We start from the raw sequence: 24159 nt of genomic DNA, 5'->3' as shown, positions 1-24159 counted from the left end.
AACTCGTTTAGTTCATTGAGTTGAAGGGCCCGATGTTTACCTATAGTTTTTAAATCGAAGTTTAGAAATTTTAATGCCCAATATGCTTTATGCTCTAACTCTACCGGTAAGTGACATGGATTCCCAAAAATAATCTTATATGGAGACATACCAATAGGGGTTTTCAATGCATTTTTGTAAGCCCATAAAGCGTCATCAAGTTTCAATGCCCAATCGTTTTTAATGTGTGCAATAATTTTCTCAAGGATTTTTTTAATTATATATTCGAGATTTTCACTTGGCCACTTGTTTAAGGGTGATAGGGCGTAGCTAATTTATGCTTCACACCATATTTGGCTAGAAGCTTTTCCAATTGTGTGTTGCAAAAATGTATACCCCTATCACTAATTAAAGCTCTTGGTGTGCCAACCTTAGTGAAAATACAAAAATTTGCAAACTATCCTAACATCATTAGTAGGAGAAGTAGATGCTTCAACCCATTTAGACACATAATCTACAACAATTAGGATATACTTATTACTGTAAGAATTGGGAAAGGGTCCCATGAAATCTATTCCCCACACATCAAAAATCTCACAAACAAGTATCTTGTTTAAAGGTAAGCGTTCATCACATGACTGAATATACGTGTGGGCATCTTTAAGCACATTAGGCCAATAAAAACTTGATTGGAGAACCTTTGTTGTAGTTCTTGTGGCCCTAAAATGCCCTCCAGGTTCTTTAGTGTGATAGAATTTGAGGATCTCTTCAATGTCCTGGTCAGGGATGCATTTCCTTATCACTTCATCTGCACCTATATTATACAAGAATGGATATTCCCAAAAGTAATTTTTAATACCAAAAAAGAATTTTTTTTCTTTTACTGGTAGAAAAAATCACTTGGGATAATATTACCAGCAAGGTAATTAACAAAATCAGCATACCAAGGAGAGTTACTTGCCTCAACCATGTATAGTTACTCATCCAGAAAATTATTGTTGAATGTATCTTAATGAATTATTTTATCTTTCGGATTCTCCAAACGAGAGAGATGGTCTGCTATCAAGTTTTCAACTCCCTTCTTATCCTTGATCTCCAAATCAAATTCTTGAAAAAGTAGGATCCATCTAATCAATCTTGGTTTTGCATCTTGCTTAGCTAGGAGATGTCTCAATGTTGAATGGTCTGTAAAAATAGTTACTTTAGATAAAATAAGATAAGATCAAAATTTATCAGAAGCAAAAACAACATCTAACAACTATTTCTCGGTTGTTGTATAATTTTGTTGGGTGTCCATTAGAGCCTTGCTAGCATAATAAATAGATTGGAAGTATTTCATATTTTATTATCCCAAAATAGCTCCAATTGCATAGTCATTCACGTCACACATGATTTCAAATAGAAGGTCCCAATTCAATGCCACCATGATAGGCGCATTGATCAATTTTTTCTTGAGAGTCTTGAATGCCTCCACATATTACTCGGAGAAGTGGAAGGGTGTCTCTTTCTGCAGAAGGTTAGTCAATAGGCGTGCTATTTTAGAGAAGTCTTTTATGAACCTCTGATAAAATCTTGCATGGCCTAAAAAACTCCTCACTATCTTGACCTTATCTACCTCAATCCCCTTATGCGACACCTTGTGACCCAAGACTATTCCTTCCCTTACCATGAAATGGCACTTTTCCCAGTTGAGCACCAAATTGGTCTCCTCACATCTCCTTAATACCTGTTTAAGATTGTCCAAACATACATTAAATGAAATACCAAAGATAGAAAAATCATCCATGAATACTCCATAGTTTTCTCCATCATATTGGCGAAGATTGCCATCATGCATTTCTGAAAAATGGCTGGAGCATTGCACAAGCCAAAGGACATCCTTCTATAGGCAAAAGTGTCATAAAGACACGTGAATGTTATCTTCTTTTGATCCTCCGGTGAAATGAGAATCTGAAAGTAACTTGAATATCTGTTCAGAAAATAATAGTAAACATAACCTGAAAGCCTCTCTAATATTTGATCAATGAAGGGAAATGGAAAATGATCTTTTCTTGTAACGTCATTAAGCTTTCAGTAGTCAATACACACTTTCCATCTCATCACTGTTCTAGTGGGAATCAACTTGTTCTTCTCATTAGGAACTATTGTCATTCCTCATTTCTTTAGTACCACTTGAACTGGGCTCACCCAGTTGCTATCCGAGATCGAATAGATGATTCCAGCATCAAAAAGCTTGATCACCTCTACTTTCACCATCTCTTTCATATTAGGATTCAACCTCCTTTGGGCCTACACACAAGGCTTGTGTCCATCTTTCATTAGAATTTTGTGAGTGCAAAAAGAGGGGTTTATCCTTTTTATGTAAGAGATCTTTAATGTTATGGCAGCTTTATGACCTCTTAATACCCAAAATAGCTTTTCTTCTTCTAAGTTTGATAATTATGACAAAATAATCACTAGTAACCTGGAATTCTCCTCCAAGAAGGTGTACTCTAAATGTGAGGGCAATGGTTTTAACTCCAACTTTGGTGGCTCCTTAATCGATTGCTTGTCTTTCTCTTTACTAGAGCTGTAAATTTTCTCAAATCTAAAATTACCTGGTGCATTAAACTGAGGTCTCACTTCTAAGAAAGCTACTTGTTCCTAAATTTCTTCATTCTTCATGTCACTTTTTGTCTCCATTCGTGATTCTTTATTCCAATGCATCTTTAGAGAAATATTTATGAAAAACACCTTGCACGACCTTATCAAGTGTATCAATCATGAAACAAGTATCACCTGAAGTATGTGAATATTTTATGGATTCAGATACATAAAATGTAATTTCTTCATCATATAGCCTAAGAGTCAATTTACCATCATGAACATTAATTAGGGCTTAGCAGTTGCAAGAAATGGTCTTCCTAGCATGATTGGTATCTCGAAGTCCTCTTCCATATCTAAAATCATAAAGTTTACTGAAAATATAAACTTATCAACTTTGACTAGCACATTTTTTATTATTCTAACCGGAATTTTGAAAAACCTATCCACTAATTGAAAAGTGATTCTAGTAGGCATAAGCTCCCTGAACCCTAACTTCTTATAAATGTCATGTGGCATTAAATTAATGCTAGCTCCTAAATCACATGACACTTTTTCAATTGAAAGGTCTCCTAAGTTACATGGAATAATAAACTTACTTGGATCCTTCAACTTTTGTGGCATCTTATTTTGTAGAATAACTGAGCATTCTTCGTAAAACATCATTATGGCCACGTCTTCTAACTTCCTTTTGTTGGATAGAATCTCCTTTTAGAAATTTGCATAGTTAGACACCTGTTTTAAAGCTTCAACCAAGGGAATGTTAATATGCAATTGCTTAAAAATATCTAAAAACTTACCAAATTGCTTATCCAATTGTTGTTGCTTCAGTCTTTCCGAATATGGAATGTTGGAGTGTTCTCCTCCTCGATTGGGTAGCTAAGCTCTTAATCTCTTTTTTTTTTCTTCTTCTTCCTTATTTGGGTTGCTCTCATATGCTTGTGTTATCTTCTTTGGTTCTAAATCCACTAATCATTTTCCACTCCTCAACGCTATAACATTCACATGTTCTCTTGGGTTGGTCTCTATGTTGCTTAGCAAAGTTCTTTGAGCAAGCTCAAAAATCAACATTGCCAATTCCCCAATTTAGTTCTCTAGACTCTTGATGGAGGGTTCATTACTTTTTAGCCTAGTGTTCATTGCTGTCATGAATTTGGCGAGCATATCCTCTATGTTTGGCCTTCGTTCAATGGGGGGTGGAGCTAGTGGGGTAGCTTGTCTTTAATTATTTTGGTTGCCCCATAAAAAATTAGGGTGATTCCTCCATCAAGGATTATAAGTATTAGAATAATGATTTTCTTGTTATCTTGGAGCATTATTAGTATATTCCACTTGTTCAATTTGTTGAGATGAACTCCCTTATTAAACTTCAGAATTCTGAACTCGCACTGCTTGTGTTATCGCCATATTTATGTTGTTTATCTTCTTAGTTAAGGCCTCAATTTGTGTAGACAGAGCTATATAGTTGCCAATATTATGTAAGCCGACATTCTTTCTTGATGAGGATCTCTCCTTCTCCCATTGGTAACTATTTTTTGCCATCTCCTCAATCAACTTGTAGGCCACCTTAGGTGTTTTATTATTCAATGTTTCTCCAGCAGCTACATCAATCATGGTCTTGATGTTGGCGGTGAGACCATTATAGAATGTATGCACTTGAAGCCACATAGGTCCATGGTGAAAAACTCTCCTAAATAAATCTCTATAGTGATCCCAAGACTCATATGATGATTCTCCATCTATTTGTGCAAATGTAGTGATGTCATTTCTTAACCTAACTGTCTTTGAAGGAGGAAAGTATTTGGCTAGAAAGTGTTGAGCTATGTCCTCCCAAGTAGTTATGGAACCAACTGGTAATGAATTCAACCAAGTCTTAGATCTACGCTTCAATAAAAAAAAGGAAAAGTCTCAATATGATTGCATCATTGCTCACTCCATTGTGCTTAAAAGTGTCATAAATCTCCAGAATATTAGCAGTGTGCTCATTAGGATCCTCAGCTGGGAACCCAAAAAATTTTACACTCTGCTGATGATGGCTAGCTTAATCTCAAAGTTATTAGCTGCTACAGCCGGCCCTATGAAACTCGGTTCAATTTTAGTAAGGAATGAAATAGTATAATCCATCATGGTGCGCTCTCTACACCTTTCTGATTTGTCATTCATTGTTGTTGCTCCTCTTATCAATGAATTTCTGACATGAGATGGGAGTCGTCTCCTTCTTGCTTGTGCTCTCAGTCTACGACAAGTTCTCTCAATTTCTGGATAAAAAAATTAGTAGTTCTTCGCTACTTCTACTCATGCACTACAGAACCCCCTACAAATAGCTAAGAAAACAAAACAAATAAGGTAAAAGTACCAAATTAATAAAAATCAGTCAACTCTACTATTGCTAGTAATAGTCCCCGACAACGGTGCCAAAAACTTGTTGCGATATGAACTCACCTAACAAGTGTACTAGTTTGAACACGTACTATAACGGTAAATTCGGATAACGTCTTACGATGACTAATATAATAATTACTAGAATCTCAACTAATTGATATTATTTGGGTAATGACTAAGAGAATGAGTATAAACTAAAACTTAACAACAAAAACGACGAATTAAGGCTAATTAACAATCAAGATAAAATGACGGTTAAGATCTTAGAATCCACTCTAAGTTTAACTATGAATTTCCTTAATTCAATCTATAACCAGAACTTTCACCTAGTTTCATTCAATCATGTAGTAATCTCTTTCTCAAAATCAATTACCCTACTTACTTCATAATAACACACATATATAAATGGATTAGTATGAATCAGTGCATTAATATTCAATCATCAACTATATAGATCGTTCCAAGTATCTCTACTCACATTCAATCTATTATGCTAACTTGATATTCTAATGAACGATCAATCTTTCAATTCAATCATTCATCATATATCAATAAATAGGTGATCAATCTATTTAAGCATTAAGCCACAAGATAACACCTAGAGATTAGGAGAAAAATACTTTTAAAGATTAAATAAAGAAACCACAAAGTATCCCTTAGGGTTTCATCAAAGATTAGTTACACATTCTAAAGAAAACTACAAAAAACAAATATAAAGGAAACATGAAATAATTAAGAATAACCCACTAGAAAAAGCTCTTGATGTCTGCAGTCGTCTTCTCTTTTCTCCTCCTCCGGTATGTTCTCTTTTTGAGATAATCCCCTCTTTATATAGTTCAAGACCTAATATTTAATAGAGTCTAAATCTAATTTGGCACGTCCCACGGTCGTGTTGAATTAACACTACGACCATTTCTTCCTCAGAATCACATCAATTTCTAGCTTTTAGATACAACACAGCCGTGTCTCCTAGATACACGGCCGTGTCTCTAACAGAATTCAATCTCTTTTGATTTTCTTGAGTCCTTTTTGGACTAGACTAACTGCTAAGAAGGAGATCTATTTTATTTGGAAGAATGTGCTTCAACAAGGGAGGATCTTCACCAGCAGATAAGAGAAAATGTCTCAAGAGAATTCAGCTAAAGGGATTTTTTTTCTAACCAAATTCTTCCATCTCTTTCCTATTCGAACAATAAGGATTCTTGGTTTTCTTCAACAAGGATTCTTCAAGAAAATTAATTATTTAATTCAAGGACAAGCTAAGTACGATACAAACACTTCAATCCAAATGAGAGATTTTGGATGATTCAAGAGAGAAGAATTTATGTTTTACTTACAACATAGTTTTGTTAATTATTATTTTAATATTTCTTAAAATATGTTAAATTAAGAATTTAATTAGAATTTTAATTTTTGAGATCAAGTAGAATTAAATCGGCAAAAGTCTATATAAAGGTCTCACCCTTAATTTGTAATTCATTTAGTTTTTTCATATCAATACAAATATTCAAGTTTGCTTTAGTTTTATGCTATTGTGAGTGTTCTTTGAGAGGTTACCTTCAACTATCCTGTTGAATGGATGATTGATTCCATGGTGTTTTATCAATCTATTTTCAGAATTGATTTTAATTTATCAAGATATTTTTGTAGTGTTTTAATCAATTCAATTTATCACAATTACTTAATTTACATTCACATGTTGAAAATATAAAGATCGATAATCTAACTGTATTAGAAGTTATAATTTAACTGTATTAAAAGTTATCAGTAACTTATTCATAATATTTGATTTACGAAGACTAAAATTTAATTTATTAGTATATCTGTGATATTAAAGTAATCAAATTAAGTTTTGTTTCTAGCGAGTTACTAAAAATTTCAATAACAAAATTTTGTGACGATTAAATTATATTAATTAAGGCAGCTATAATAAATTAGTACTTCATATAACTTCATTTTCAACTAAAAAATATAACTATTACGAAATTAAATAAGAAATATTTTGTTATAAGCAAACTTTATTTATCAAGATAACTATAATTGACTCCATATAACTTCTTTTTTTAAACCAAAAGAGTGCAAGCATATGTATCATTTCAGCGAATTTATTACGAAATTATATTTTGTGACGGTTAAATTTTATCAATTAAAATAATCATAATAAATTAGTATTTATATAACTTTATTTTCAACCGAAAGAATATAAGCACGTGTTTCGTCTCTAACAAATTATTTAAAAATTAAATAAAAAATTATTCCGTAACGATTAAATTTTTTTAATTAAAATAATCATAATATAGTTTTTTAAAACTAAAAAGTGGTAATCACGTGATGGTGGTTTAAATAATCATTGCGGGCCAGCTAATAATTTCTGTGGGCAGCTGCTTGTTATTTACATTATTACCCTTGATTAGAAGTGAGAGTTTCTGGAATGTACAACGGTTACTGAATTAATATTTGACATTATCCTACAAGAAATCCATCATTTAATAAGCTACCTTATAATTTTTATTTGGCACTTGTCTCTCTAAAATACACTACTTTACATATATATATATATATACATATTTCAGTTTCTAGCACCTCTATTTATTTCCCATGGTTTTGAGTTTGCGATTATATTTTAGGTAAAATCCAATCCAAGGATTTTTTATTTTTTTATATTCATAACCCTTTTAGTGAAGTAAATTTTTAGTTTTTATTTCAAATCTTATTTGGATTTCTTTCAATCTTTTTAAATTTAAGTAGTTTTAATTTTAGATTTCAATTTCTTTTGAAAACTAATATGTTTTCGAATCCGATACATATTTTATTTACTTTCTACCTTTTTTATTGAGTCGGTTTTCTAGAAAACCATGTTCTTTCACTCAGTATATATATGTGATTAATCTCACAGGTTATTCATTCGCATTTTTTACAAGATGATTCCAATTCAAAATAAATCATTTCAATATGATGAAAACAGAGAAACCATCACTAATAGAATTGAGGAGCTTAATAAGTGGTTCAACCAACTTCATCAAGAATTTTGCAGATCTCTTTATCTGAAACATTCAGTGACTGCTTCAACTCTAAGTGCGGTACGACTTTCTCACAAATAGAAAAAAAAATTGATTTTTAAATAAAAATTTTAGTTTTTTTATAGTATTTCGTATATCTAGTGAAATATTTTAGTTAGTTTTTTCAAAAATTTTATTGTTCAAAGATTTTTCCCAATTTTTTTATTTCAAATATGATATATATGTTATATTTAGTCCTTATAATCTAAAAATTATATCTCGATTTGATGATTTGTTATTTATATTTGATTTTCGTATTGTACATTCTTAGTAGATTCATTCTTCTTTTTCTTTCATGATCTATCAGAAATTTTTTTTATTATAAATGAGATTTTGTTCTTAAAAATGTTTTAAGATTTATTTACAAGTTACCACTTAATTCAATTAAAAAATAGTAAAATTATTTTTAAAATTATTTTTAAAATTAAAAAAATTTATATAAAATTTTATTTAGAATTAGAACTGTAAAATTTTGAAATTTATCAGAATTAAATAGGAATATGATGTTTTAGTTTCACATAAAATTCTGTAAGGGAACAATATTGCTTCTCCTCATGACGCAATTTGTTGCATTGTCTTCTATCTAAAATAAATTTTTATTTGCAAATGAATTGTATCAAGTTTTTGAATTTGTATATAATTTAAAAACATCATAAGTATTCTTTTTCTTTTGATAAACTCTGGTAGTAAAATCTTAAATAGACCAACCAAGTTGTCTGTTGTACCTTTAAGATTGATTGATCAAAGATTCAATCTCAAGCCAGAGAAATGAACTTGAGAATCTTCCTTAAATAGAAAAAAAGGACAGCAGAAAGAAATTCTTTTATGTTATATCTATTGTAATATACATTCACAAATATTATATTGTTAAATTCTAATGACTTAAATATCTTTTTGTGTGTATTGAAGGGTGAAACAAGAGGTATGATCAATGAAGAGAAGAAAAGAAGCATAAGTGAGGTAGAGAAGGGTGAGGAAGATGAGCTTAACCTAACTCTGAGTCTATTACCACCAGGTTTGAAATCATATTATCATGATGAATCTGTTAATTCCAATTATCACTCTGAAATAACCTCAACAGTTTCTGAAGGTAACAACAAAAAGCCCCCTTCGATGAATTCATCATGTGGAGGTTATCAAGTTGGATTTTCTTCATTGATATTGATGGGTTGCAGTAAGTGTTATCTGTATGTAATGGTGCCTGAGAGAGCTCCCAGATGCCCACGTTGCGGCAATATTTCGTTGATGGATGTTTTTCGTCAAATTCCAGCTAAGAGAATGAGAATTTAAACTCTCATTTCAAGAACTCAAAAATTTAGCCTCTCCATGTTGCTTTTATGTTATGTTTTCTAGTATTGATTATGCTTTTTAAGTTTGTTTGTTGTTGTGTTGTTCTCGTGTTTATTTTTTTTTTTTGAGAAGATTTGAATAAAATTGTTCATTTCTAGTTTTAAAATTTAAATTTATTATAATTCTAATTTCGTTATTGTAGTTTGAATTATTTTCTAAGAAAAAGAGAAAAAATTCATGCAATGTGATGAATCACATTTGAGAAATTCATATTTATAAAACTATGGAGAAATCAATAAACAAAAATTTTGATTATCAAGGTATTTTCCTTGAGTTCCGTTATTTATAAATTCACAAGAAATTTTAAGATTTAATCTCACTATGAAATCGTTAGGATCTCGTTTAACACATCAAAATATTTTCTAAATTCCAAAGTGTTTATTTTTTTCTTTTATTAATCAAATTATGTAATAATTTTTACTATCATTCTCTATATTGTTAACAAACTTATATGAATTTGAAAATAAAACTCATACAAATTTAGGAAATAGAAACTAAGAAACATTTTCAACCACAAAATGAAGCCTATACTTCGCAATTTCATCTCGTTCAACGTGTAATTTTTCCGGGAATTCTTATTGTTGTGAATCAAAATTTTCTCATCCAACAAACTCAGAGAGATTTGCTTCCTCATGAACAATAGATAATCAGCTTCTAATAATGAATTATATCACAGACAATTTCATTTTTATATAAATTAATTCCAAACATGCAACAAATTTTATTTACCTTGTATTTATCTAGTGTGATTCTATTGGCAAATGGAAAGCAATTCATCAAACACTTCAAACACTAGATTCTCATTAATACAAAATTCAGAAGATACAGAATTTATTAGCCAGAAAAAAATCTAATGATATATTAATTGAAATAACTGTTATAATCACCAAATAAATTAAGAACCAAAATCATAACCAATGTAAAAATTAGTAAGGCTAGCATCTAGTTGTTTACAGACTAGAAAGGAATTCTCCTCCACAATAAAACATCAGAATCATTCCCCACAAAGTGCCAATGCCTCCAAGCAATTCTGTGTTTGGAAGGTCAGAAAATTCTTACTTTCATTATAACAGTTATACAATGAATAATTTTACTTCTCCGATCCTCTAGTTCCTCTAAAATGGAGGTCATGAACAATAAGTTACAGATTCCTCTTGATTTTCCAGGCAAGCAAGCAATTCATCCAGCCAATGCTATCTCAAATCAACTCATCAACTGATGTTTCCAGCGCAGCAACTCTCTTACACGTATGCTAATTAGAAACAAAATCTATGGCTCAAATCTTCATCATCATCGTGATCATCATCATCGTGATCATCATCATCATGGTCAGTCTCTCTAGCATAATACATATAATTATAATCATCGCTGCCAACATTGTACTCATCATCAGTGTCTCCATCAGAATGAGCATCAAGATTATAAAATGAGCTCCAATCTGGAGGGAAAGTCTTCTGCAAAGCTTCTGTTAGCTCTCCGCCTGTCCTCTCAATCTTGCGTAAGCACTTGGACCAATGCACTGCAGTCCCCATATCCACAACCAAGCCAGACTCTACCATCTCTCTACAAATTGACAGCACTCCGGAGTAGATGTATGCCTCAGCAACAGTTGCCCTAGATAGCAAAGAAGTCATCAAGCAATGATATACAGCCTTGTCTGGCTCTAAACCTGCCAACTTCATCTCTTCAAAGGATTTCAAAGCCTTCTCGGGAAGAGAAGCGCGTGCCCACCCATGTATCAATGTGGTGTAGGTTTTAACATTCGGTTTCACTCCAACAGCTTTCATTTCTTTGATCGTTTTTGTTGCTCTCTAAAGAATAGAATTGTTTCCATTAGAAAGGAGAGTAAACATTGTCTATTTCCTAATGAGATAATTCCTACACAAGCTGAAAATGGGTGAAAGACTTTCAAAAGGTGACCAGAAGACATACACAAAAAAGCTGATTTCAGTCACCATTAGTTCTTACATATCATAAATGATGTAATTTCACCACATGGAAAGAGAATATTCAATTTTAAGGGCCATACCAGCATGTCTCCAGCCTTGCAGCAAGCATTTATGAAGGATGTATAAGTACGGATATCAGGTTGAACCCCCTCTTTTTTCATTTGCTGCATCAAATCAGCAGCCTCCCACAAGTCACCTCTCCGAGCCCATCTATGGAATAAAAAGAAAATAAGAAACAAGCAAACAAAGAGTCAGATTGGTTAACAAATTGGCAACACTAGTTTAGACTAGAAAGTAGAAGAAAATGGTTTAAATAAAGTTTAAGCACACCCAAAAAAAATTCCCAGGAGCAAACGATAAAACAGAACTCTGTCAGGGCCCTGGCTCATCCCCAGAAGGAGATGAATGTAAAAGGGAAAGTTAGAAGACTGAGAAAGAAGAGAGTCGATGAATTAGAGAAGAAGGGAAGAAAGAGAAGAATAGGAGGAAACAGTATAAGGTTCTTATAATGGAATTCTCATTAATCTTCAGTATATACAACTGACAGAGGCTAAAGCACAGTGAATGACTAGCTGCTCTGACAACCTTCCTGGATATTTTTCTGACTATAATGCCCATATGGCTGGATTTCCAACATATTCATACATGACTGCAATTAACTGGATGTTAAAAAAATAACATATTATCAGTCCATTGCAAAAACTAAATAAAAAGATTATTCTATCTACAGAGCTATGTCAAAGGACACTGTGGGGAGGTTCTGACATTTTCCCACTCTTGCATAAGCACCTGTCCTCAAGGTTTTAATTTGGAAGTGACCCTTCAAAAAGGACCAATCCTCCCATGTAATATCCTTGGGATCAAGATCCATACATTGCACTACAGCTTGCTCCACAGGCTTCTTGTGGTGGTGTATCATCTTTTCCTGTAACATTGCCATTGCTTCTATTTTAATTTGGCCCCAAACAAATTAGCAGAGGGTAATACGCTTCCAACAACTTGAGAACTTCATACATATTTCTTTAATAATGATACATGGAAGATAAGATGTATCATGGAATCCGGAGATTGTACCAGGCAACCTTTCCAACCTCTTGAGCAATTCGAAATGGCTCCTGAAACTTTGGGAACAACTTCAAGCATCTCCTGACTGCCAGGAAGTCTACCTACAGGGCAGATTTCCAAGGAGAACTATTTCCACTTTCTCAAAAGAAGCTAGATGCTTTTAGCATCCATGAACTGTGTCATTCTGTTATGCAATAAAAAAGGGCTGTTCCCTCAGTAATATACCCATCACGTCTCTCCTCCAAGAACTCTTCCAGGTGCGGGTTGACCTGTCCTTTTGCTCCACAAATTATGGAGAGGACAACCATAGAAAGCCTGGAGTAGCGACATCTTAAGATTTTGAGTGATACATGCCGTTGTACCACCACTCTGCCAGACCAGAAATTTGGAGCATAGATATGGTTTCTTGAAAGTTCTCCAACTAAGGTTACTTTCACACGCATTAGCACACCCCTTATCTGCCCAAAACGTTATTAGAATCTTCTAAGAAAATGTTTATAAATTATATGGGATGCCACAATCAATTGTTTCTGATAAGATCAGGTGTTACAAGCTTGGTTTGGTAGGAATGTATGAGGTCGATGGTAACGGAGCTATATATACATACTGAATATCAGTAAACAATTGGTTCAGGTGCAAGGCCTAAAGGAATAGCTTCCAGGTGCTCAAGGGGAAGATTATGTGAAGGGTTGTAAACTAGGACATTTTCAAAAGTTGCTAACGCAAATATTTTTAAGAGCCTGAATATGTGATTTATCAATGATTGCAATGTGATTGAGGAATTAGTAAAGCAAAACGATATTACTTTAAATTCAATATGACCACGATGGGTCTTGGATACAGTTTTGTGGTGTTTTCTTTGCTTGACCCTTATTTGACGAAACCTTGCCCTTAAGTCCACCTTGGAGAAAATTGTGGCCCCATGGAGCTCATTCAACAAATATCAATCACCAGTATAGGAAATAAACATTTATTGTGACTGAGCTTAGCTGCTTGTAATCAGAACCTCCAGTTGTCGATTTCTATTTGAAGAAGCAAAAGAGCTGCGACTCTGTTGGATTATTAAAGAGTCCAACATGTGCACTATTTGCTTCTATGTTTTGGTCTTCTTGGAAATATGTACTTGGGAATTGCCGGGAGTTGAATGGTACAACATTTTAGAGTAAAGGAATGGCATGATCATGGTCGCTGTATGGGGGGTGTGGATTTAGGTTCTTCAAAGATCCCTTGGTAGTATTGTATCAAGGCTTAAAATGCCTCTAATCTATATCCTCCTTCCCCTCACTGGTGTTACTTGGACTTGAATTCGCCCCTTACAGACGAGTCACTCGGTTAGTTGTAGGCCCTTGCCAGTCTCTTTGCATTGATCTTGAAAACCCTTTTTCTGAGAGGTGTTTTACATTCCTCACTTTGGTACCTCTTACACTTATTCCTCATAAAAGCAACTCATAACTTAACAAAGCAAAATAGCACTGAGTTATGCTTCTTCATCCAATCAGTTTCCTCGAATCACATGATAATGTCCCAATTCTAGTATGCAAAAGTAGTATTTAGACCACATTTTTATCAGACAGTTCAACTTGACGATGTTGTATTGGTTCACATCCTTTGGCCACTGGAAAGTAAGTCCCTGAAGGAAAAGGTCTTAATTAATTTGGCATTACTTCATTTTGCCAACCTAAGATCCATAAAGGCTGTGGACTTCTGATGTCAATCAAGATCAACATAGGTTTGGAATCCAATAAACCTTGCACTTGAGATATGTAGCTACCCTACTATCATTCTATCACCTTGAACGAAATCCCCCCTGTGTCCTCCTGCTCAGCATTCTCACCTTGCTCTTCCTCATTATCACTTTTCTCCATATATTTTGTAGCTGCACCATCATTATCTGTTTAGCCTTACATTGGTGCGCTAACAAAGAAACATTTGCAGTGTTGATGGCTTCAAAAGGGCAAGGTTACTTTTATTGGGTGGATTTTGGTTCTGTGTTTTTAGATAAGAATTGTGTTTGGCATGGTTGATGTGAGTAATGTATGTGGGCTTGACACTGGGGCAGAATGAGCAAAATATCAGTTTTTTGGGTTTAAGCATGACTTCAATGTCGTGGAATTGTAATTGAGCTTGCTCATAGGCTAATCATAGGTCTTAGCTCTTCATTGAGACCACTAATGATAAATTAAAAAAAAAAATAAGACCACTAATGAAGCTGGATATGATTGATTTTAACTCCTTTGATCATGTTCAAATCGCAATTGATTTTAACTCTTCAAACCTTCCTTCGTAGTTCAGGATAATTCCTTCCCAAGTAAAATTTATTAAAATCCTCCCCCGCAGACCACTATTAGGTCCCTGAAACACTTGCTCGGTTCCGGATCAAACATTGTCCACTCCATCTCACCATTTTGAACCTGCTACTCTTGGTACTTTGCATCTGGTTTTTTACCAAACAGTAAGGCAACCAACTCCACTTTTTGGTCATCCAAAATCCCATAAACCTGGAACTACTTTTGGCATCTCCTCACTCAAGCTCCATGATTAATTCCTTCAAACAGGGGGATGTCTATTCTAAGGGTATTATTTTCCAACATGCTACCTATAGATCCCTGAGTTTGAATGGTATTCCCACGTTTTGCTTCCTTTAGGCGTAGGGAACGTACCAGATAGTAAAAGCCTTACTCGTTACCTGACTCATCACCCAAAGGAGATGAATAAAACAGGGGAAGTGAGAAGGTTGGAAAAGAAGAGAGTGGAGGAGAAGAGGAAAAGAAGGAAACTGTAGAAGGTTTTGATACTCGAATTTTCATTAATTTTCAGTATGTACAACTAACAGAGATTACATATACAAGTACAGCCAATTATTCAAACTTCCTGGATATTGTTCTAACTATAATGCCAATTATGCTGACACTCCAACTGATTCGTAGGTTACTGCAAATAGTTGGAAAATAAAATACTATCACTTTATTACATCCATTAAATGAAAGACTAATTATTCTATCTGCAGAAGCTGTTCCAAAATGATGCCATAGCTAGGTCCTAACAAACTCAGATGATAAGAAAAAATTAAAAAAAGAAAACAGACTGCTTCAAGTTATTACATTTCCAATTATTATAATTTACTCTGAAGAATCCATACCCGTCAATCAGTATGTTATAGACAAAGGTGTTACGTGGAATCTTTTGAGCGTTCATTTCTTTGGTGACAGCTAGTGCACTTTGCATCCTGCCTGCCTTGCAGCACGCCTTCAGTAATGCCTCATATGTGAACACATCAAGCTCCAGACCCTCATTTCTCAATTTAGTAAAATACTCGAATGCCTTTCCAGTATCACCTAATGATGCATAGCCTTGCATGATTGTCGTGTAGGTATGCTCATTTGGACTTATGCCTGCCAACATCATCTCATCCAGTATTTCAACAGCCTTTTCCATCTACAGAAAATTATATTCGAGTTAGGTAATTGCATGATGAAGATAAGATAGGTAGATCAGATTATGGCAATCTATCTGCAGTTTACAGACTAAGTTATTTAGTGACTTAGTTGCTGACTAGTATCCTTAACACTCTGCTCCATAGATGTCAAGAGATTGCAAAGCTGCACGTATCAAATGCTAGAAAAACTTTGCATGCCTTGACTCCTTGGCCATCATATAGCATTTCTTATATAGAAAGTAGGATAGTTGTCAGAGATTGGTGATAAGCTCCAATTTACAGAAGTTCCAACAAAACTATAGTCCTTCTCAACACCCCCTTCTAGTGAGTTCCAAAGAGCTTACTTGCGTTCCTGTACCTCTATTCGGGTACAGATTATTTCTACTTAACTGCAGTTCTAGAAGAAACTGATCCCCGAATACACGCCATCTCCTAGGCTTAGTTCAACCTACGAACTCTACCCTTCTCGCTCTAGCAATACTTTTTTCCTCCCCCAAAATATTTGTTACTTTGTCAGTCTCTTGAATTTCTTATCACCCTCCAGATCTCATAATTTGTAAACAAGTTGACGATATTTTTCATACAAGAAAAAATTTATATATAAAAACATGTATAGTAGTTGGAATCTAAACAAAAATAAAAAAAAAATGGAAGTAAACATATATGCACGAGTTTGAAATAATAGAAAGTTCAGTATCTTTTAGAAAACTATATTTCATTTATATTTACCCACCATATGGACACTTACCAACATACTCGTTTCAATACATAAATAAGTAGGAAATGAAAGCTAAAAAAACATTTTCCATGTAAGAACTTTCCCAAGCTACCCACATGTGGCACTTCGTTTGAGAATAAAAGGGGAAAAAAAAAAAAAAGTCAAGATTCATTTTTTGAAATGGAGAATAAGTCTTAATAAAATTTGATTAATAATTCGACGCACCTTTATCGAAAACTACTATATTTCGGAACTAAGAGCACAGAAATAAAATGGGAAAAGAAAACTTATTAGAACTCTTGCACATAAATTTATGACGCACCTTTATCGAAAACTACTATATTTCGGAACTAAGAGCATAGAAATAAAATGGGAAAAGAAAACTTATTAGAACTTTTGCACATAAGTTTATGCATAGGTGAGGTAGAGATGACAAGAATAACAGATGTTGTGTCACTGAGTAAAGAATTGATAAATATATATAACATAACATTTGGAATCAAGCCCCTCTGATGCTCCTACAACTTGTTCTCTGAAAATGTATCCTACCTGACGCTTCTCGACAAGGCCAAGAATCACTGCATTGAAAGTGTGTACAGTAGGGATGCAACCACTTCGCCTCATCATATCAAATACATCGAGGGCTCTTCTCATATCTCCAGATCTGGCAAAACCATGTATTATGGGCATAAATGTACGTGAGGTCGGCTTATGTCTCTCCTTCTGCATTTCCTTAACAATATGAATGGCTCGATCCATGTTACCCATTCCACAAAATGCTGTAACAATGTTGTTATACAGAACCACATCAGGCTTCAAACCATCCTTGATCACATCTTCAAAAATTGCAAAAGCATTTGCCCAATCTTTTAACTTTATGAACCCATTGATCAACATGGAGTAGGTCTTCATGTTGTGACTTATGCCAGCAGACTTCATCTTTTTGCTAACCTCTAAAGCTTTAAATATCTTTCCAATCTGAAAAAAAAAAGAACAGAAGCAAGATCAGATACCCATGATGAATATTAAAGCCTGGTCTTGTACCTGCATTAATAAAAGTAAATTCACAAGCAACAGAAGGAACAACAAACGCAACGAACATGCAGATATTCTTGAGAATTTTTGAAATTAACAGAGACTTTCAGAAATCAGAAAATTTTAAAATTCAGAAAGAATAACAGCTTGGTGCCATAAAAGTTGCACACAAGACAATCTTTCACAATATGAAGGGCAAACATGAACAACCACATGACATACAAAGACATTTGTCTCAAAGTGGTTCAATAGGTAACTTTTTATAGGTTCTATCAATTTGATGAGACACATTTGCAAACACGAATCAGCAGCATGCCACTATGTCGAATTAAGAGAAAGATTGACTTATACATGGGTATATAGCTGTTACAAAGAGACAATATAGGAAAATATAGCAAATTAGATCAAATTTCATGCCAGGGGGGGTTTACCAACTGATATCTCATATTTTTAAGTAAATAGTTTCCTAATACTAAGATGTGACTGAAGAGTCTTCCAACATTCTTCCTCAAGTGGTGAATATGCATCTTTTCTTCCTAGCTTTCTTAAGTCCATAAAATGTCGCTTAGAAATAAGTCCATGAAATGTTGCACTACAGAGTCTTTCTGTCAGCATATCTACAAATTGACCATTAGTTGGGACGTTGGAGTACCAAAAAAAAAAAAACTATCCAACTTTTCCTTTAAGAAGTATACATCTAATCAATGTGCTTAATTCTTTAATGGTGCACAGGATTGTAACCTTGTTAATAGCAAATTTGTTGTAAAATAATCTCATTAGTCCTTCTCATCTAATAATTCGCACTCTCTTTGTACCAGCATTGTGAACTCTGCCCTTGCACTTGATCTAGCAACCACCTCTTGCTTGTTGCTCCATTAAGTCACAAGATTACCTCCAAAGAAAGTATAATAATAACCTATACTGGATTGCCTATTAACTGGTGACTGTGCATAATCTACACCAGGGCATGCACCAAGGACTAATTCAATATTCTTTTTAAATAAAATTCCTTCATCAGGATTAGCCTTTAGGTAATGTAGTGCCTTGTAGATTGCATGAGAGGTGAACTTTTCTCAAGCTCACCAATACAACCTTCTTAATATCTTATAAACACTATTCAGAAGCTGACAGATCCAGAGTTTGTATCTTAATATAACAATCCTTTTCCAAAATCAAAGTAATAAAAATGGTAATATGTCGGCAGCAATTTGCCATTCAAGAACATCTCTAAGAAAACCTTTAACAAGTCTCCTTTGAGAAACTTCCAACAGCCAAAAAAAAAACCTCAATTGAAAGCCATCAGATCTTAAACTGCATTTCTAATCTAACTCTCCTCAAAAGGCATGTCTAGTCGTCTATCTCTAACTTCATCAATAGAGTGTCCTAACCTATTTTCATAATTCAACAAGCACATAGTATGAAAATGACCAAGTTGATCTTGCTTCTTAGTCCTTACTTTCTCTATCTCAGTCTTGCGAAGCTATAACAAAAGTATCACCAATTGCTCTTACCCCTGATATTAAGCAACACCGAAGAAGAAGGTCCCTCAACAAAATCTAGGTTAGTTCAAAGACTAAACTAATCATGACTTGCCCAAACATTTCATTCACTGTGGATATCGGGAATCAGTTTAAGGACTTCCCTCAAACTAGTCCCCAGGAGGCAGTTGTGCACATCTTGAGATATAACCAAGTTGCTAATTGAGTTTGTTCCCCTTCAGAGCATAGATCTAAAATAGATTATTATATTTTCATGGATGGAAACATGGTGTCTTAGAAATACAAGAAGCTAATCATCGTTATGAAATCATGTAATAAGATGGTGATTGAGCTAAAAGCTCAGACAACTAATGAGTTGATTGGGCTAAATCATTTACTTACAAGCTTGTTCAAATGCGGCACCGAGGCAATTATCTACATGGCTTCAACCGTAACTTTTTTATGAGAATTAAACATATTGAAGTTAACTATCATTTGATCAAAGAAAAGCTTCTCGATAATGTGATTACAATACTCGTGCAAAGGAAACAAACCAACTAATTGATATATTCACAACTCCTTGTGAAATTCAGTTATAACAAGTTTGGTGCATGTGATATTGTCAGAAAAAGGAATTATTACATGTATGTATAATGTTACAGTAAGTGTGATCAGTCAGTTTATACTCAGTGGAAAGACTCATTTATCTATCCCACACACAAACAAGTATAGCATATGCAGCAAGTGTGATTTGTCAGTTTACTCATAAACCTAAGAAGTCCATTTACAACCAACTCACTGAATATTACAATATCTTAAAGATACACCAGGAAAATGTATTCTCTTCAAAAGAAAGAGGAATAGATGTTGAGGCATATACATATGCCAATTATGTTGGGTCGATCATCAACAGGAGGTTAAACTCTGGATATTGGCATCTTTCTTGGCAGTATGGTGACATGGAGGAGCAGAAAAATAGAATGTGGTAACATGATGTATAAGCAGAATTTCGGGCAATAGCCCAAGGTGTGTGTGGACTACTTTGGATAACAATCATCTTAGAAGATTTAAAGAATAAATAGGACGGTCTTTTGAGACCCTAAAGTTTGCCATCAGCATAACCAATAATCCCGTACAACATGATTAAATGACGCGTATCAAACTTGATAAACACTTTGTCAGAGAAAAATCGGAGAGTGAGTTGATTTCTACGCCTTACATGCCCACAAACAGCCAACTTGCTAATGTACTTGCCATAAGTAGTCCAGTGTTCCAGAATATTATCTCCAAGTTGGGAATGGAATACACCTATTCACCAGCTTGAGAGAGAGTGTGGGAAAAAAGAATTATTGTATGCATATATGTGTATATATATGAATATATATATATATTCTTTTGTATTGTACCCCTAGAAATAGGCTTGTTTAAATTAGATTCCTATTACGATAGAATATCCCAAAATTCATGCGATTCAAAAATAATAAACTTTTCTTTTCTACAACTGAACTGCAGTATATATATGTCTCCCTTTTGTGAATCAATAAGACAATCAAATTCTTTTGCAGATATATTTGCTCCAAGTTTGGAGCATTAAACTATAGAATTTCCTATAGCACATTGTCTTGTATGGTTAGTTCCTTACATAGCTATATCTTCTTTTATATAATCAAGTTTTAATTCATACTTGTCCTCTTCTTTACATATGAATCCCTATAAATAACCGTATATAATTTCTTCCCAACAAATAATAAACTTACAATAGTTTCTTCAACCAATTTCAAAGAACGAGACTAATCAAATGCCATATACAACCATCAAGTCTTTCTTACCTGATTGCTCAAAGTGATCTTTGGATTTGAAGCACACATGTTAAGCAAATTACCAGTCTCCAATAAACTTTTTAAAAAACTGAGAAAAGATTGATAATTTTAGAACAGCAAAAATTAAGTTCAACACGAATAAGTGGCTTACCTTAGCATAAAGATTTATGAGGCATCCAAAACTGACAACTGAAGGTGTAAATCCGCATTCCTACAGTAACAATTTTGAAATGTCAACATCAAGTACAGGGTCATAATATTTATAGTAGTTAATACCAACTAAGCTCTCACTTCCCTCTTGATGTTCTCCAGATTATATGAAGGGTAAGAAACAAAAGATTATTTTTTGCGTTTATCCCTCTAGATATTTTTTGGTTTTTTGAGGGTTTTGAGGTTTGGGTTCTCCGGATTCAGCCCTTTTGATCTTCTGTAAACATTATCACTTGCATTATTGGGAAGATTTGGACGATCTTTTGGATATTTTGATGAATATACTTGAAGCTCTGTTACCGGGTGACATCCATTGATGCCTTGTCAATGAACTTTTCTTTGTTTTCTTCTTTCCCAACAGAAATAATTGTAATAATAACAATAATAATAATAACAGGAAAATCCTTTTACACCAGAGTATGGAAAGTGATTCACTAGTTTTTGGAAGACAAAAAATTTTCTTGAAAGGAAATAAAATTGAATAGGTAGATTATCTAACAAGAACTCTAAGTACATGTTTTTACTTTTAAGTCTGAGAAACACCATAAGGCATTTTTACTTCATCAGTAATAAATAACTGTAAAAATTTGAGAAAAATATTTACAATTCATTTTTCTCTACTTTAGGTGTTACAATTGACTCGTATATATATATGATTTCCTAAGTACAAATAGGAAAATTTTCCTTACAATAAAAATTCTAAATAATTACATCATTATGGAAAAAATAAATAGTAAAACCATATAAAGAAAAACATCAAGGTCATTTAGACAACAAAAAATTCGTGTCAACACTCCCCCTCAAATTAGTACAAAAATATCACACATGTCCAACTTTCATATCAAGTTTTGAAAAATTTTGTTGCAGAGTCCTTACAAAAATACCACACATGCCCAACTTTCATATCAAGTTTGAAGAATTTTGTTGCAGAGTCCTTTGGTAAAGATATATGTTATCTAATTGCTAGAAAACACATGATGTAAGCATAAGGAACCATCAACCACTTTTTCTTTTATGAAGTGACGGTCAATCTCAATGTGTTTTGTTCGATCATGTTAAACTAGAGTTTGAACAATACTAATAGTTGTTTTATTGTCACAAAACAGTGATAAACTTTCTTTTTCAAATAATTTTAATTTCTTTAATAGTTTTTGCACCCACAATAATTCACATACTCTTTGGATCATTGCTATATATTCTGCTTCAGCACTAGAACAGGTAACTATACTCTACTTCTTACTTTTCCATGTAATCAAGTTGCCTCCAACAAGTGTGCAGTAACCGATAGTTGACTTTCTATCATCAGGAGATCCAGCCCAATCAGCATATGTAAATGCTTCTACATTAAGATGGTTATTTCTGGAGAAAAGTAAATATTTTCCTAGTGCAGAGATCAGATATCGTAGTATTCGAAAGACGGCATGTAAATGAGTCTCAAGAGGATCATGCATATACTGACTCACCAAACTAACTACAAATGTTATATCTGATCTGGTATGTGAGAGATAAATGAGTTTTCTAACTAATCTCTGATATCTTCTAATATTAGCTGATGTAACACTACCTGCTTGGAATTTGTGATTACTTTCAATAGGAGATTCGGTTGGCTTACAACCCATTATATCAATCTCTTCTAGTAAGTTTAGGATATATTTTCTTCGAGAGATAAAAATTCATTTATTAGATCTGACAACCTCAATTCCCAGGAAGTACTGCAATTTTTCAAGATCTTTGATTTCAAATTCTCGAACAAGAAATCTCTTTAATCGAGTCATTTTCTTTGTACCATCTTCAGTCACCACAATATCATATACATAGATAATGAGAAGAGTGATCATACCCTCATAATGTTTGATAAATAGGGTATGATCAACATTTCTTTACTGATATCCGAAAGAAATCATAATTCTTCTAAATATTTCGAATCATGTTCTTGAAAACTGCTTTAATCCATACAAGGCCTTTTTTAATTTACAAACCTTTCCTTGTGCTCTTTTATCTTCAAATTTAGGTGAAATCTTCATGTATACCTCCTCCTTTTAAATCCCCATAGAGGAATACATTTTTTACATTAAACTGGTGTAAGTCCCAATCAAGGTTAGCAGTGCAGGATGGTAATATTCTGATTGTATTCATTTTTGCGACAGGAGCGAAGGTTTCCTGGTAGTCAACTCCATAGGTTTCAGTAAACCCTTTAGCCACTAGTCTACCTTTGTATCTTTCAATCGACTCATCTACTTTGTGTTTTACAATGAACACTCATTTACAACCAATAATTCTTTTTTCTATTGGAATTGAAATAAGATCCCATGTTTCATTTTTTGTCAATGTTCTCATTTCTTCAATCATCGCTTCCTTCCATTTAAGATCTCCTAAAACTTCTCTTCAATCCTGTGGAATAAATACAGAGAAAACAGACAAGACAAAACCTCTATAAAAGGGAGATAAAGAGTCATATGAAACAAAATTAGATATACGATACTTAATGCAAGTTTTGATTCATTTTTTAAGAGCAATGGGTTTATCAGATAATTCACAAGGTAAAAATGACTCACCTGTATCTTTAAGAATTAAAAAAAATTCTTGAACTGGGATAAACTGCATGTTGGTTTTTTTTGTCTTATCTCTCCTTGAATACTTCTTCAAGTCTGGTTTATCTAATCGTCCAACATTTTCTTTTTGAATAATGATTGTCAAAAGTTAAAACTAGGCATCACCTCTTCTATTTCACTCTCTCCCTTAAAAGATATTGGAGTGGAGCTGAAGTATGATTCAGATTCTCTAAACATAATATTCATAGTCACAAAGTATTTTCTAATTGGCAGATGATAACACTTGTAACCCTTTTGAGTTAGAGAATATCCAACAAATACACATCTGAGAGCTCTAGATTCCAGTTTACTCATATTTCTAGCATGAACAAAACAAACACATCCAAACACTTTTCGAGAAATAGTATAAAAATTTGTACCTTGTAAAACTTCTAGAGGACTTCTAAAATCAAAAACCCGCAAAGGCATTCTATTAATAAGGTAGTTAGCTGAGAGAACTATATCTCCCCAATAACTTTTAGGTAGGTTCATGGTGAACATTAG

The 24159-nt window shown here is 33.6% G+C and overlaps 1 protein-coding gene across 3 annotated transcripts in view; it reads right to left on the bottom strand.

Annotated features, from left to right (window-relative positions):
• Nucleotides 1–10183: 10183 nt before the first annotated feature.
• LOC110813173 (pentatricopeptide (PPR) repeat-containing protein) overlaps nt 10184–24159 on the bottom strand; it is a 44009-nt gene continuing 30033 nt past the window's right edge. For 2 of the 3 annotated variants that reach the window (XM_088209317.1, XM_088209319.1), the window contains 5 exons: nt 21006–21065; nt 17071–17499; nt 15507–15802; nt 11383–11512; nt 10184–11164 (listed from right to left, as the gene is read on the bottom strand). In XM_088209317.1, coding sequence (XP_088065443.1) covers nt 10610–11164; nt 11383–11512; nt 15507–15802; nt 17071–17499; nt 21006–21065 — 1470 coding nt within the window. In that variant the 3' untranslated portion in view covers nt 10184–10609. The remainder of the gene's footprint in view (nt 11165–11382; nt 11513–15506; nt 15803–17070; nt 17500–21005; nt 21066–24159) is intronic. The other variant, XM_088209318.1, reaches the window with a different exon arrangement.

Source organism: Carica papaya, chromosome 8 (assembly GCF_054855325.1).
Source record: "Carica papaya isolate Zhongbai chromosome 8, ASM5485532v1, whole genome shotgun sequence".
In the NCBI taxonomy this organism is placed as follows: domain Eukaryota; kingdom Viridiplantae; phylum Streptophyta; class Magnoliopsida; order Brassicales; family Caricaceae; genus Carica; species Carica papaya.
This window is presented reverse-complemented; position numbering and strand designations above follow the sequence as displayed.